At 40.5% G+C, this 15127-nt stretch overlaps 1 protein-coding gene across 8 annotated transcripts in view; it reads right to left on the bottom strand.

Moving 5' to 3' along the window:
- Positions 1 to 5097, bottom strand: part of LOC122552186 (bromodomain-containing protein 4) — a 179155-nt gene extending 174058 nt beyond the window's left edge. For 3 of the 8 annotated variants that reach the window (XM_043694777.2, XM_087983299.1, XM_087983301.1), the window contains exon 1: positions 3842 to 4161. In XM_043694777.2, the coding sequence (XP_043550712.2) occupies positions 3842 to 3882 (41 nt within the window). In that variant the 5' untranslated portion in view covers positions 3883 to 4161. Of the gene's footprint in view, positions 1 to 3841; positions 4162 to 5041 lie in introns of those variants that run through there. The other 5 variants (XM_087983298.1, XM_087983300.1, XM_043694781.2 and 2 more) reach the window with 4 other exon arrangements.
- Positions 5098 to 15127: the final 10030 nt, after the last annotated feature.

Below are 15127 nucleotides of genomic sequence, written 5' to 3'. Positions count from 1 at the left end.
GATGCTCAGTTTCAACACCACCAGTCAGTCTGAAGGCCATTCAATTTAGCATGGTGATAATGACAAATTGTTAACTAACTGTCTAGACCAAATAATTCAAAGTCTAAATTCATTAGATCAACACAAACCAATAAGTGCAGAAGGTACAACTAAATCACCACCAATAAGTTTAAATGACACCATATGTTCATTAAGCCACCCCACCAGCTCTCAAATCTATAAGGTCAGCAAATTCACTTTCTTATTAGTGACCATTACCTACGGTTTACCTTATTGTTCAGTGAAGTTGTTAGGTTGCAAAGCTAAAATTTCTCTACTTCAGTTTGTGATCTCTGCATGGTATTATTTTCATAATCTACAGACGTCCATTTCAAATTACGTGTAACTATTTGCACAGAACATTTCATGACATTGCCTTGAATCCATGCAGTACCTTCAAAATCACACTATTCCAAGACATTCCTTATTTTCAGGAAGTATATAACAATAAGAATGGTAATTTAAGGGAGATTCTTAATCAGGAGCCAGCATTGATCAGGGAGCACAACAGTGAAATGTGAACTGAACTTTAGACTGAAATAACAAAGCAGATTTGGAATGAACTTAATGATTTGGAGGCAAGAAAGCAGAAGGCCATCAGGACTGAATTGGAACCTAAAGAAGACAAGGGCATGGATAAGTGTCTTAGAAGTTGCACTAAGACAGGACGCATGTTGCAGGGCAGCCACATTGTTGACATGGTTGGGTTTGGAAACTCATCTCCAGGTCAAACACAGAAGTAAGTTTGCAAATAATATGATTCGGCCTCGTAAAGCTAAAAGAAGGGAAGGAGTTTGTGGTAATATTCACTTGGATTTCACATTCTCCAAAAGTAGAAATGCAGCAGCATACAAGGAAATAACATCCTATTAAAAAAGTCATGTCCATGGAAGAGGGGGAAAAAAACAGGGGAAGGAGGAAGACAGAATCTAAATCGGCGCAATCTATTCGTGGTATTCAAAGAAACCAATATTGGCAGGTTTCCCACAGATTATGAAGAGACACTTTCACCAAATCCCCCAAGCTGTTGAACTTCCATTTTAAAAAAACTTCCCTAGGAATTCCTGTTTGAAATCTGCCATCTTAAAAGGTAATACTTCCTTTGCAGGAATTATCAAAAGCATACAGTGAAGTAACCTTCAAATTGACTGCATCTGTTTTCAGAAAGCAGTTCCTCATCACCTCATGCTTTGACTGACTTATTTTGAACAGGTCACAATCCAAATACTTGATATAGCAAAAATTGTACTGGTCAATAACTAAGCTGCCAATGGCAGCTTAGTTCTCCCGCATGCTTTTAGCTTCTCATCACTGAATTATAATGAACAAGCAAACAAGGAAAACATCATCCCTGGGGCAATCACTAAGTTACAGTGTGACGAGCAAATCAAATTTACATAGATGAAATGTAAAGTTCAACTTATCTACCACACTGATTATTTTGCAAGTGCATACTATTTTCTTATTTTGCATGGTAAAAGCACCTCAAATTGGCTTTAAAAAACCAAGAGAACTGCAACTTGAATCCATAAGCACACAAAGCAGTGACGTTTTCCGCAGATACAGATTTAACAGGTCAAGAATGTATTTCACAAAACAATAGCAACAGGACATAATTTTTACAGATTCATTATAAATTGGCCTCCAAGACCACAACGACCAAGTTTTTCAAAGGACCACAGTTCCCTTATTGCATAACTTCCAAATGCATCAAAATGCTCCATTTGCTAAAAACAAATAGCAGACACTTAGAAACAAAGCTAAAACTTTACATTAACACAGACAAAGTTCAACATTATAGCAATTTATAAACTGGCATAAAATAAACAATGTAATCTAACTATCCATTTATGTGCATTAAGGTATTGCGTTTAGCTATAATTTATTATATTAAATTCAATGGAAAATATTAAGCCACAAAACAAACACATTACTAATGATAATGTACACTAGATATAGCATAATTAATTGAAATAAGATCAATATTAAATCACAAAACAGCCTTTTTCATATTGGCATTTGATTACATAAAAATAACCCTTGGCCAAGCTAATCACTGGCACAGCAAATGTAAGGTTGAAGAACAGCAATACGGAGGTTATCATAACAAGCATTCTTCAAACAAAATGCATTACCCCCAAAAAGTGCTTTTGGTTTATGTACTCAAGATCAATAAAATAACTTTATATTAATCAGGTTTAGAATGGTAAATCATTTATCCATCCAAAAGTTAAGGTGAGGGGTGATCACCCGCGTTCAAAATTCCTTAAACATTAATAAGGGAGGGTCAAAGAAATTGTTGCTGTGAAATTCCAAAAAGCAATCGGTTAGGATTCTACAAGAGATTTGTAAATAAAATATCACAGAAAAATGAAGTTAACAGAGACAAGAGTTGTTAATTAGATGGAGGTATAAGACCAAGACAAAGGATAAAGAGTTTTCTGACTTGCTAAATATGACTAGAGATTTACCCCAGAATATGGACAAGCACCTCACCTTTACTTATATGCGCTAGAATTAGATGAACAACTTTGACATACCAACTTGCAGATATGAGTAAGATATAAGAAATCAGACAAAAATAACTATACAAGTGAGCAAAAGCAAGACAGCACAGGGATAGTGCGAAGTCACCCACTTTGGATCAGACGAGCAAATTCCTCGTGAGTGCAAGATGTTCAGTGACAAAAGAATTAGGTGCATCAGTTTCAAAACATATTTTATTATCTATGAAATGTAATCAAAAAGACACTGCACAACAAAAAAAAATCTGCTTCTCCCAACCAGATCTGTAGTTGGTAGATTTATTTGTGCCGAACAAAATTCTAATGCGGCCATGCACAGGCTACAGTGTATGAATGATCTCCTCTGGTTCCTGTAATTGTAATATTAGCATCCCTCCCATCAGTGGAAATGGAGCAACTACGTATTCCATATTGCCAAAACCTGCAACTACACAACGACCAAAGAAAACAAGGTTCCTAACGCCGCTGCATATATACAACTTAAAAGAAATCACAACTCTATACACATTCATTTATGCATCAGGAACGGATCGGCATATGAAGCTATATTCTAAGTAAACAAATAGTAGCAACTACCTCACACGGATGGACAACTTAAAATTACCTCTTATGAAGGGGAAAATATTTTAAGCATATTTAATTCCGACGCCACCGCTTACGCGGTCCGAGCGACGTTTCTATCCGAACTGCACGTTTTAAAACAGCGACTTTCAGAAATACATTTGCTTACTGCGAATCTAACGGCACTTCAATCCTGTAACCATTACAGCGGGGCACAGGAAGCGGATGGAGGCAAATGCAAAGCTTTGGGAGGGGGGGGGGAGAAGAACTAAGAGATAGAGTACTTTTCTAACAGGCAGACACCGCATTCCTTGTGGGTGGATTGAAAACTGGCCACACTGCTTGAAAATGATGTGGGGCCACAATGGCAATGTGGGTCCCTGGGAAAGCAGACGCTGCTCTTCCGCTACACACTCCATATACACACACAAACAGATGTGAAAGTGGCGCCGAGCTCCATTGCGCCCCGGTTCTGGGCCTCTCTCACACAAAATGGCGTCAGGAAGCAGTTTCCCGCTCTGCGCCGACAACAATAAAAGCTGATTCGCACCCGCTACCTTCCCCACAATCGGGCCTCTCCCTCCTGCTTTTTCCATTTGTCCCTCCTCACCTCTAAGCTTCACCCTTGAATTCTGACTCTCCTTTCTTATCATACTCTTCCCAACCCCACCTGGACCACTACTGGTAGGTAGCCTTGGCCCAGCCACGACACTCACCGTGTAGTCGGGCCTGCCGAGGCACCGCTCTCGCGCTCCATCTTGCCGTTTAAAAATCCACCCTAATCTCCTGGAAGCAGCAACCGGCGCCCTTTTGAGGATGTGAGGGGAGGAGGGAGGGTGAGTGTGTGAGTGGCTTTCCACTTCTCCTACCTTCTCACACACAGCACCCCCTCCCCGTCGAAACTTTGCCTCTCGCTCCCGGCCGGTTTTTCCCTCTCCAAAATGCCGCTTGGCCTTTAACGACCCCTTAAATCCACCCACCCACAGCCGGCGCTTTAAATCCAATACGAAGCGACTCCCCTTGAACCGAAGTCTCCGTTCCCCAGATGGCAGAACCCCCACCCCCTCGACAACACCTTATATAGCGCCCGCCATCTTGACCGGTCCCATTCGCCGAGAGGGGCACGTGACGTCTCGCCGCACCATTCCATTGGACTGTGCCTGCCACGTGACTTCAAATCCGCCCCGCAATTGGTCCGCCACCTGAGTGTGCGAGTCATAGGACGTCTTTTTTTTTGGAAAAAAACTGTGGCGTCGAAGAGCAGACCCCACGGAAGGGAAGCTCGTAACGGTGGGAAAATTTCTAAAAGGTGCTTCGCGGTCGGGGAAAGGAGGAGGGACGAAAAAAGGAAAGAGGCGGGAGGCAACAGAAAATGGGTAACGGGGCAACTCATCGCCATCGCCGCCGCCGCCTCCTCCTCCTCCGCCGCCATGACGGAGTGGGATTGGCGGAGTCCCTATCACGTGACATAGCCCTCGCGCCGTCACTGGTCGGCACACAGCACGTGACGATAGAGCCTTCGACCGCCGCAAATTTTCAAGCCCCCCCTTCCCTTCCCCCCGCCCCAAATTTTTTCCGCCCTCCCAGCAAGCCGCTTTCGAAATCCACACCAGGCCGGAATTCGGCCTACCATCCCTGGTTGTCCGATTACTGAGCAACGGTCGGCCCCAACAGCGAAGGTCGCCGCGCCTTTCTCCGAACACACAGGCCTCAATAGGCCGCTCCACAACTCTTGTGTATTTTTTCCCTCTCTCCACTTGCGCCTTTTCGCCAAGGTTTGACCCTGTTTTGGCTTCACCTCCTTCCACCTCCCACCGTGAGAAAACCCCAACTGCGTAGGGCTCTGCTAAAGACCCAGCTTTCGGTTTTGATCGCTTTCTCAGTTCTTGTTTGTTTGTTTGTGTAATTTTTTTTACCTGTGTTTGTGTGCGCGCGCGGCGTCCCGGTTCCACACAACCTTTTCGGCCTCTGCGTGACGTCAGACGCACCGTGCGTACCAGCTGTCAATGAAAACCGATGGGGCCCGCCCCCTCTTGACCCTTGATGGGCCCATTAACTGTTGAAAACCAGGTAAAGTATAACCTCTAACAAAAGCAGAAATTGCTGAATAAACTCAGCAGGTCTGACAGCATATGTGGAGAGAAAGCAGAATTAATGCTTCGGATCCAACGATCCTTCAAATCAGAACTGAATTCTCCACTCCAATTTCTGTTTTTTTGCTTGATTTTTTTTGTTTAAAAGTAGGACCTTCCATTTCGCTAACCCCTCTTGCAACTGAAACTCAACTACTAATGCACCTAACCTACACATTCCTGAACACTATGGACAATTTAGCATAGCAGATTCACCTAACCTGCACACCTTTGAACTGTTGGAGGAAACCAGAGCACCCAGAGAAAACCCACACAGACACTGGAAGAATGTGCACAGTCACCCGATGCTGGAATCGAACCCGGGTCGCTGGCGCTGTGTTGTAACACAGCAATAACCAAAAAATGTTTTTGATGATAAATGAAGGCCAGGAAACTGAGAAGATGAAACTCTACTTTGAAAAGTATCGAGTGATATTTTATATCTGTCTTAAAGAACAACTCAGCACTCCCTTTGTACTGCACTGAATGTGGGCCTAGATTTTTGGTGGTTGGCTCTCTGAAATGGGATTTGAATTCACAATCTCCTGACTAGGAATGCACCCACTCATTCATAGCTCATACTTTTTTCTTCTATTGTATTCTTTTCTGCTTGAGTACTGTATTTCTGTATCATGAATTCACGAAAATATTTAAACCATTTCGAATTCCATAGATCTGAAAATTTGGATTTTTCAGTACTTTTTGGTCTTTGCTGCTGAGATATGCCTAAAATTAATGTAATAAAAATGTATGAGGACATGGAATAACAAGTGATGAACAAAAATGAATCTTGTGACTTATTATTAATTTGCAATTTCTGACTATGAAAAATATGGTAGCACAGATATGAGGATAGAATGTATGATAGTTCAGATTTTGTATTTGGGAAAAACATATGGAGATCAGTGCTAAAATATCAAATCTGGCATTTAAGTTTTTGAGTGTTAAGTGCTTTTCTCTCAAATTCTGCATTCGACATCAATATTTGCTCTGCAGGGTCAGTGATTGAGAAACTTCTAATCATTCTTGAAGAAGCCTACTGCAGGATACCCTGACTGTAATAATACTCTAGTTAAAACTACATCTACATCAAGCCAGTACTGTTGAGATGATGTCGTATGGTGCTCACCATTCACAGGGAGAAGTCATGTGGCCCATCATCCCTTTGAGGGCTCTTTAAAATTACTATCAAATTGGACTACATACTGCTGATCCTCAAAAGCCTGTAATATTTTTTCTTTTCCAGGTTCCCATAAATATTTTTTAAAAGCCTAGACATTACATGCTCCATTTATGGATTATTCATTCAAGTGCCATTTTAAATGTGGCCAAACAGGCTGAGACACTATCCTTGACAACCTTGAACAACTTTTGTGAAAGCATATCAAGCGCGATCTGAGTCATTTAGAAGGGTAAAATTTAGTTCAATCTCTGAAATGAATTCAAGTAGAAGTTTTGAAAATGCTTTGTTCATCTCCCCACTCCTTGGTATAGGGACAATGATCAGATTGCATTGTATTCAGTAAAGCTCAGTACTTGTGTAAATTAAAGAACTCAAATGGCTTTCCAACACACTCTATATTAATGCAGTGAGGTAAAGCTACTCAACAGCGATGTAAAGAAGAATGTATGAAAAGAGGTGGAATCTTCAAATAAGAAAGGCAAAAAAAAATGAATGGAAGAACCTCCATGATGATGAATAAATATTGCAAGTGAATATTTTAATGGATTCAATGCAGACACCTACCTCTATAAAGTAAAAGAATCTTTAAAGAAGCTGATGTACGAGCAAGAGAAATGAAAGGCTATTCAGCCCACCCAGTTAATATGTGTAAATTCTTGACTTCTGTTCCAGACAGTCATTTCTCTCGTCATGTTTACTAAGATTCATGACTGTCCCCTCTACTCTCTTCATTCAGGAACCCACTCCATTTTCCTTTTATGTATGCTTATTGCTCTTCGTAGCAATTCATTTCACATGTTCACTATTCTTGTGAATGTGCAGAATTTTTTTTTGCAACACATATTCTGTTCATGCTTTACACTATTCACAGATTAAATTCTTTCTTGCCTGAAGCAATGCCAATATTTTATTTGAGTTACATTGGTTCTCACTTTCAAAGTTCCTGTTTATTGCTAATGTAAACAATTACTGAAACCACGGTTACGGAAGCTTCTGAAGCTAAATGCAGAATTGTAATTATTGAAACCATGGTGATCAGGTGTTCTATCATTACTTCTTTTTCAGTTTCCCAACCGGTATCACTTTTTAAAAATATATTAAACAGTTAGAGTAAACAAATAAATGTTTTTTGTTAATCCCTTTGCTTGATTCCTCTTTTATTTTCCATTATTTAATATTTTTCCTCCAAGTTAATCTTAGCAGTGAGCTGTTTCAGAAGAAATAAATAGGGTAAGAGAATTAAGTTAATACTCAGTTATTGTTAATAATCAATGACATGGAAATATTAAATGTCTGAGATAATTTCTAGCATATAGTCCTCGAAATAGCATTGATTTTCCAATGCAGCTGTTCTGCTAATCTCATGAAGTGCAAGAAGATTTTGAAATTCATGCCTTGGAGAAAATAGAAATCAGTGTAATTTGGTAAGGGAAAGGCAACTGGTGAGCAGGATCTTAGTGCAGGGTGAAATGCAGGTCATGAAGTCTGGATGCATTGCAGAAATAAGTGACAAAACAGGATTAGTGTTTCAATTTTTGTGATTGGGACAGAGAATATAAACATGTAAAGCAACTAAGCAGACTTTGACAATGAATTGGGTGAAGGGTTTAAGTTCAGCTCAGAAGCGGTGTGAAAAAAGCATTTCATAAACAGGCTTTTTTTTCTGAGGCAGAGTATTAAGGAAAATATTTTAACAAATGCTAACAATGACTAGGGCACCAGATGCCCTATGTATTTTGAAAATACATGGATGTACACTTGAAGTGCCATAATCTGCAGGGATGTGGACCAAATGCTAGCTTTTTCATTGTTGTCACTATCACAGTGGGCCAAATAGCCTCTTTATGGACTTTACATTTTATATGCTGTATTTGCTGTCTCCCCAAAGACCCGACATGCCACAGTTCCACATCTACCTGCTGCTTCCGTTGCCTCATCTAAGTTGCTATGCATCACGTGATCTAAACAAGGATCACTGGCAAGCTCTTCAAATTTATAAGGGTCCTAAATTCTGGCATTTGTACAATAAGCAGTTCCAGCAGGGTCAAGGAAAAGCATTCAGGATTAGAGATGTTGGCTGAAAACATTTTCTTTCCCAAGTTCAGGAGCTTTGATGACATTTTTACAAACACAAGCTTTTCTATCAAGCACAATAAGGGGACACATTTGGAAATTATATTTGGGAAGATATGGGTCTGAGCAATGCAGGGCATGGCAAGAAATGGCAGAATCAGACAAGATGTCGAGAGTGTGGTGCTGGAAAAGCACAGCAGGTCAGGCAGCAGCTCTTCATCAGGAAACTGATCCCCAAAATGTTGATTCTCCTGCTCCTTGGATGCTGCCTGACCTGCTGTGCTTTTCCAGCACCAGACTCTCAATTCTGATCTCCAGCATCTACAGTCCTCACTTTCTCTTAGAATCAGACAAAATATTCAGCAACTTTGGGAGCAGCTGTTGCTATTTTTTATGCTTTTCACAAGACTTACCTAAATTTAAATTCCAACCCTAACAATAAAAGCCCAAATTACATTTGCCTTCTTAATTACTGGTTGCATCTGCATGCTAAAGGTTTGAGTTTCAGAACACAAATACCCAGACCCCTCTGCTGCACTTCTTTGGCATCTTCTTTTAAAAATAGTCTGCCTTTTGACCAAAGTGCATAGCCTCACATTTCTTACATCTGCTAAGTATTGACCACTCACTGAATCTATCTATATGCTCTTTCAAATTCTTATTCCATCATCACAACATGCCTTCTCACCTATTTTTGTACCATCAGCAGGTATGGATATACTGCATTTTACCCACTCCCCCAAGTCAATAATTGAGGCCAAAGGACTGACCTTTCTGGCATTCTATTACTTTTGGTCTTTCCAACCCGAACAAGACCCATTAATCTTGACTTGCCATTGCCTCTGTGAAAATAACATCACAGAGGCTAGTATTCTGTCAGCAGGTCACCCTCTATTAACACATGGAAAGTCCTTGACATCAGTGCAGTTCCCTTCGAGCCAGCTGTTAGAATGTCAGACATGCCTTTTATCTGTCAGCCAGGGTTCCCTGATTGGGTCAGATTAACAGCCCCCAATCACAGAACTCATATTCAATGAGGTCCACCTGGCTGACTTCATTACAATCACTATATTCTGTGTTAATCAATCCTTGATCCATGCTAATATATTACCCACAAAACCATGAGCTCGTATCTTGTGCAATAACTTTTAATGTGGCACCTTATCAAATGCCGTCTGGAAGTCCAAATACTGTACACTACATCAACTGGCTGTCTTTTATCAACTGTGCTTGTTAATAGCCTCAAAGAACTTAGCAAATTTGCCAAAAATGATTTGACTGCTTGATCGCCTTAAACCGTTCTAGATGTTCTGCTACTTCTTCCTTAAAAATGGACTCTAGCACTTCCAATGACAAATGTTAGGCTAACTGGCCTATTGTTTCCTGCTTTCAGTTTTCCTCTCTTCTTGAAAAGTGGCCTCATATTAGTGTTTTTCTAATTCACTGAAACCCTCCTGCAATCTCTGCAGCCACTTGCTTTAAAAACCTTGGATGTAGACCATCATGTCTTGGTGGATTGTCTGCCAGCAGTCCCTTTTTTTAATTCACTAAGGGGATTTGGGCAATGCTGGTTGGGCAAGCATTTATTGTCCTTTCCTAGTTGCCCTTGAGAAGGTGGAGGTGGCTGCCTTCTAGAACTGCTGCAGTGCACATGCTATAGGTTGACCAACAATACACTTAGGGAGGGAATTCAGAATTTTGACTCAGTGACAGTGAAGGAAAGACAATATATCTCCAAGTCAGGATGGTGAGTGACTTGGAGGGGAACTTGCAAGTAGTGGTGCTCCCATGTAGCTGCTGCCCTTATCCTTCTAAATTGAAGTGGTTGTGGGTTTGTTGCATTTCTGCAGCGCATCTTGTAGACAGTACACACTGCTGTTACAGAGTGTCAGTGGTGGAGGGAGTGGGTACTTGTAGATGTGATCACAATCAAGTGGGTTGCTTTGTCCTGGATAGTGTCAAGCTTCCTGTGTATTGTTGGAGCTGCACCCATCCAGGCAAATGGAAGTGATCCATCACAGTCCTGAATTGTTCCTCATACACTGCAGTATGCATAGCCTCTTAAGTGCTCTTGTGGCCACTGTGTTTATATAGTGAGTCCAGTGAGTTTCTGGCAATGGTAACTCCAGGAATGTTGATAGTGGTGGACTCAGCAATAGTAACACCATTGAATGTCAAGGGGTGGTGGTTAGATTGTCTTATTAGAAAGGATGATTGCCAGCATTTGTGTGGCATGAATGTTATTTGCTGATTGTCAGTGACCAGACCTTGTTGCATTTGAACATGAACTGCTTCAGTACTTGAGGAGTTCCCAATGGTACTGAACATTATGGATGAGCAACCCCACTGCTGTAAAATACAGCAAAAGAGAGAAGGAATTGGAATAACTTAATTCTATCGGAAAACTTACTAGAACAATAGGTACTTAAATATTACTAGTTAACTGTTCCAATATAGCAATATCCCATAAACACACCCATGCCAAAGGCAGTTCTCCAATCTAAGAGGAAAGAACATCAAAAGACAATTCTGAGAGAGTGAGAACTCCAGCTTTCAGCTGTAGCAAAGAGAGATGTGGCAGCTTTTCACAACCTAGCAGCTCTGCTAATAAAAGCCTAAAAAAAGTAAAACTCCTGGTCCTGTGGGTGAGAGATTGACCACACCCATTTAGGCTGCTGCTATTGTTCCAGCTTTAAAAAAAACACCCAAGGCTTCACCAGTTATTTATCTTTTCAGAGATTGCTCGCCACCTCTGCCTTAAAACCTGTCTTTTTTTTTGAAAAGGACAAAATACACCTCTTAAAGCCACAATATCATGACACATCCTCCAAGGGTGCTATTAGCTATTCTTTTTAAATACCAGCAGAAGCACTTATTGTTTATTCTTGTATTTGATTCTGATTTACTTTCATAATCAGTATCCCTTTTAGACTTGTAGCCCTCAGCTGTAGGATCCACTTTGTATGCCTTAGTTTTTGTTTGGAAATTCTCCTTCTGGTTCCATACTTCATTCAACAGACTTTTCAAGTTGGAGCCACCTCAATCCAAACTATCCATTTCTCCTCCTTTACACCAACAATATATTTATGAAATAACTTCAACATTGTAAAACATCCTATGGACCATTATCAACCAAAATTGGACACCAAACCACATAAGGAAATGTTAGGGCAGATGACCAAACAGGATATAACAGAAAAGTTATAATAAGTGAGTAAAGGATGAAAAGTCAGACTTTAGGGCACTTGTAATTGAAGTCATAGCTGCTTATGGTGAAGCAATTAAAATTGATGTTGCACATGACGTCAGATTTGGATGGATGCAAATATCACAAAGAGTTGTAAGGATGGAAGAGATTATAGTGACAAAAGAGTTGCAAAGCCACGGAGCAATATGAAAACCAACATGAGAATTTTAAAATTGAAGCATTGCTTAATGAGAAGTCAATGTAAGTCAACGAGCACAGGAATTACAGGATGAATGGAACTGGCTTTGTGGGAGATTAGAAATGTTGTTTTTGCAGGTGGGGGAGGGGGTGTAGTGGGGGAAAGGGAAGGGGAACATTATACAAATGGTCGTGGAATTCTTGTAGTATGTAGCATACTTAAGGCTAAGACTTTAATGAATATAGAGGGTCTTTTAAAGAAAATAGTTTTAAGCTAGGAAATAACTTTCAGGTGTTGTAGTTGACCACAAAAAGAAGCAGCAGGGGCATTTCACAATAAAGCTTATTATTGATAAGAGAAACTGGATAAAAGAACAAGCTGTAACAAACAAGGAACAAAGAATGCAGACAAGGACAGCAGGATAGCCAGATAAGAAAATAACTAGAGAAAAAACAAATGAGGTAATCGGCTTATGATAGGATGGGAAAAGGGAGGCATGATTCCCCAACTTGTAAATTGAATAAGAATGCTAACAGGCTCTGTTTTCGTGCGCATTTCTGCTTGATTGCAGAAGCGTCCGGTACTTGCAAAGCTGTAATAAATTGTTCTTGTTTCCAAGGCTTTGTCTCAGGCTGATTGATTTGTGAGTAAGTTCTGTTTCTCACAGCTTGATGGCTTATTCCTTCTCCTATGTTCTCAACTCACTAGGAAATAGCTGGTGAAAGACTCTTCATTAGTAGTCCATGTTAGCAGTAGAACTGATGTCTGATTACTACTTGTTTACTTCCTAAACACAACATTGACATAGACTATATCCATAAAAGTGATCACATTGGTTGGAACTGCAGAAACTCAATATCAGCTGACTCTAAGCAGATCATGATAGAAAATCTCACTATACTCGATGGTGTTCAGAACGATAAGCAGGAATCTGATTGCAACTTAGAGAATACTGAACAACCTGGACTGCATGGACATTGGGAGGATGTTTCCATTGGCAGGAAAGATGAGGACCCGAGGGCACAGCCTTAGACTAAAGAGAAGACCCTTTAGAAAGGAGATAAGGAGAAACTTCTATAGCTAGAGAGTGGTGAATCTGTGGAATTTATTGCCATAGAGGGCTGTGGATGTCAAGTCATTGAGTATATTTAAGGCAGAGATAGATAAGTTCTTGATTATCAAGGGGATCAAAAGTTATGGGGAGAAAGCAGGAAAATGGGGTTGAAAAATCTATCAGCCATTATCAAATGGTGAAGACACGATGGGCCGAATGGTCTAATTTCTGTTCGTATGGTCTTATAGGAATAAGCAAGTATTGCACATCCAAAACTATGAGAAACCATCAGATATTCTGCTGATTTTGTTAGAACAAGAAGACCCTGCAAAATTCAGAACACCCATGATTGCAGTTATTTCTGTGATATTTAGCATTCTTCAAACTAATGATCTTGATACTTTTGAGCTCATCTCCCTGTCCATATACGCATTCTCAAGCACCTTCTTCAGAAGAAACAATTCATTTCAGATTTGTACTAGTCTACAGTTTCATCTTATATGCTCGCCATCTGGGATTTTAAAAAAAAGTTCTTCTTTCCTGTCAAGTGTCAAGGATCGTGACCTTCAACAACTCTTAGATTCCAAATTCATACTGAATCCTTCTTTGCTTTCATGTGACCCCTTTCCCCACTCCTAAACTTGTTCCTTGCTAGGTTTTCGACTTCTGAAGATAGATTATTGATAATTCTATTCGTCTGTCTCCTGCAAGGCTTCCTGAGTTTATCCAGCAATTTCTATACTTATTTCAGATTTCTAATGTCCCCGTTATTTGCTTTTGCAACAAAGTTCACAGCAATTAAATGCAATCAAGTGAAAGGCCATCAGCAAAGATTACGGTACCAATTAGGACAGATGTATGACTTTTAAAATTCTTACACCCACTTTGTAGCAGATTTCAATAGCTATTTTCTGACAGGTGAATGTAGCAATTTGACAATATTGGATATTTGTAGCAGTCTTGGAATCCATTTTCGAGCACGTATCAACCATCAATTATGTACTTTTAAATTATAGCTACTGTTGTCATGAATAAAATTCCATATTAATTTGTTCATGTGATAATGGCAAATAGACTGTTTCATAGTAGTACTGATTCAGGGAGAAGTATTTGTTCGGATATTTGAACCAACAGGTGAAAGTGAGGACTGCAGATATTGGAGATTAGATTCGGGTGTGTGGTGCTGGAAAAGCACAGCAGGTCAGGCAGCATCGAAGAGCAGGAGAATCGACGTTTCAGGCAAAAGCCCAAAGACATTTTACTCATATGTGAGGAATAAAAAAATGATCAGGGAGAAGGTAGGGCCGATCAGGGAAAGCGGAGGGAACTTGTGCATGGAGTCTGAGTAGATAGGGGAAGCCCTAAATGAGTCTTTTGCTTCAGTTTTCATCAAGGAAAGGGAACTTGTTGTGAATGAAAACTTTGAGGAGCTGGGATACAGTCTTAACCAGATCAAGATTGATGAAGTTGATGTGCTGGAAATTTTGGAAAACATTAAGATTGATAAGTCCCCAGGGCCAGACCAGATTTATCCATAGCTGCTCCGGAAAGCGAGAAAGGAGGTTGCTAAGCTGCTGGCGATGATATTTGCCTTCTCACTCTCCACGGGAGTCATACTGGAGGATTGGAAGGAGGCGAATGTTGTTCCTCTTTTCAAGAAGGGTAATAGGGAAATCCCTGGCAATTACAGACCAGCCAGCCTTACGTCTGTGGTCAGCAAAGTTTAGGAAATAATTCTGAGGGATAGGATTTATGACTATTTAGCAAAGCATAGTGTGATTAAAGGCAGTCAGCATGGCCTTGAGAGGGGCAGGTTATGCCTCACAAATCTTACTGAGTTCTTCGAGGAGGTGTCAAGACAGGTAGACGAAAGTCGAGCAGTGGATGTGGTGTATATGGAATTCAGCAAGACATTTGATAAGATTCCCCATGGTAGGCTCATTCATAAAATCAAGAAGTATGGGATACAGGGAGATTTGGCTATCTGGATTCAGAATTGGCTGGCTGACAGAAGGCAGAGTGGTTGTAGATGGAAAGCATTCTGCCTGGAGGTCAGTGTTGAGTGGGGTCCCGCAGGGCTCTGTTCTTGGGCCTCTGCTCTTTGTAGTTTTTATAAATGACTTGGATGAGGAGGTTGAGGAGCGAGCCAGTAAATTTTCAGATGACACAAAGGT

Source organism: Chiloscyllium plagiosum, unplaced genomic scaffold, assembly GCF_037043375.1.
Source record: "Chiloscyllium plagiosum isolate Xiang-an unplaced genomic scaffold, Cpla_swu_hap1 HiC_scaffold_45, whole genome shotgun sequence".
NCBI lineage: Eukaryota > Metazoa > Chordata > Chondrichthyes > Orectolobiformes > Hemiscylliidae > Chiloscyllium > Chiloscyllium plagiosum.
This window is presented reverse-complemented; position numbering and strand designations above follow the sequence as displayed.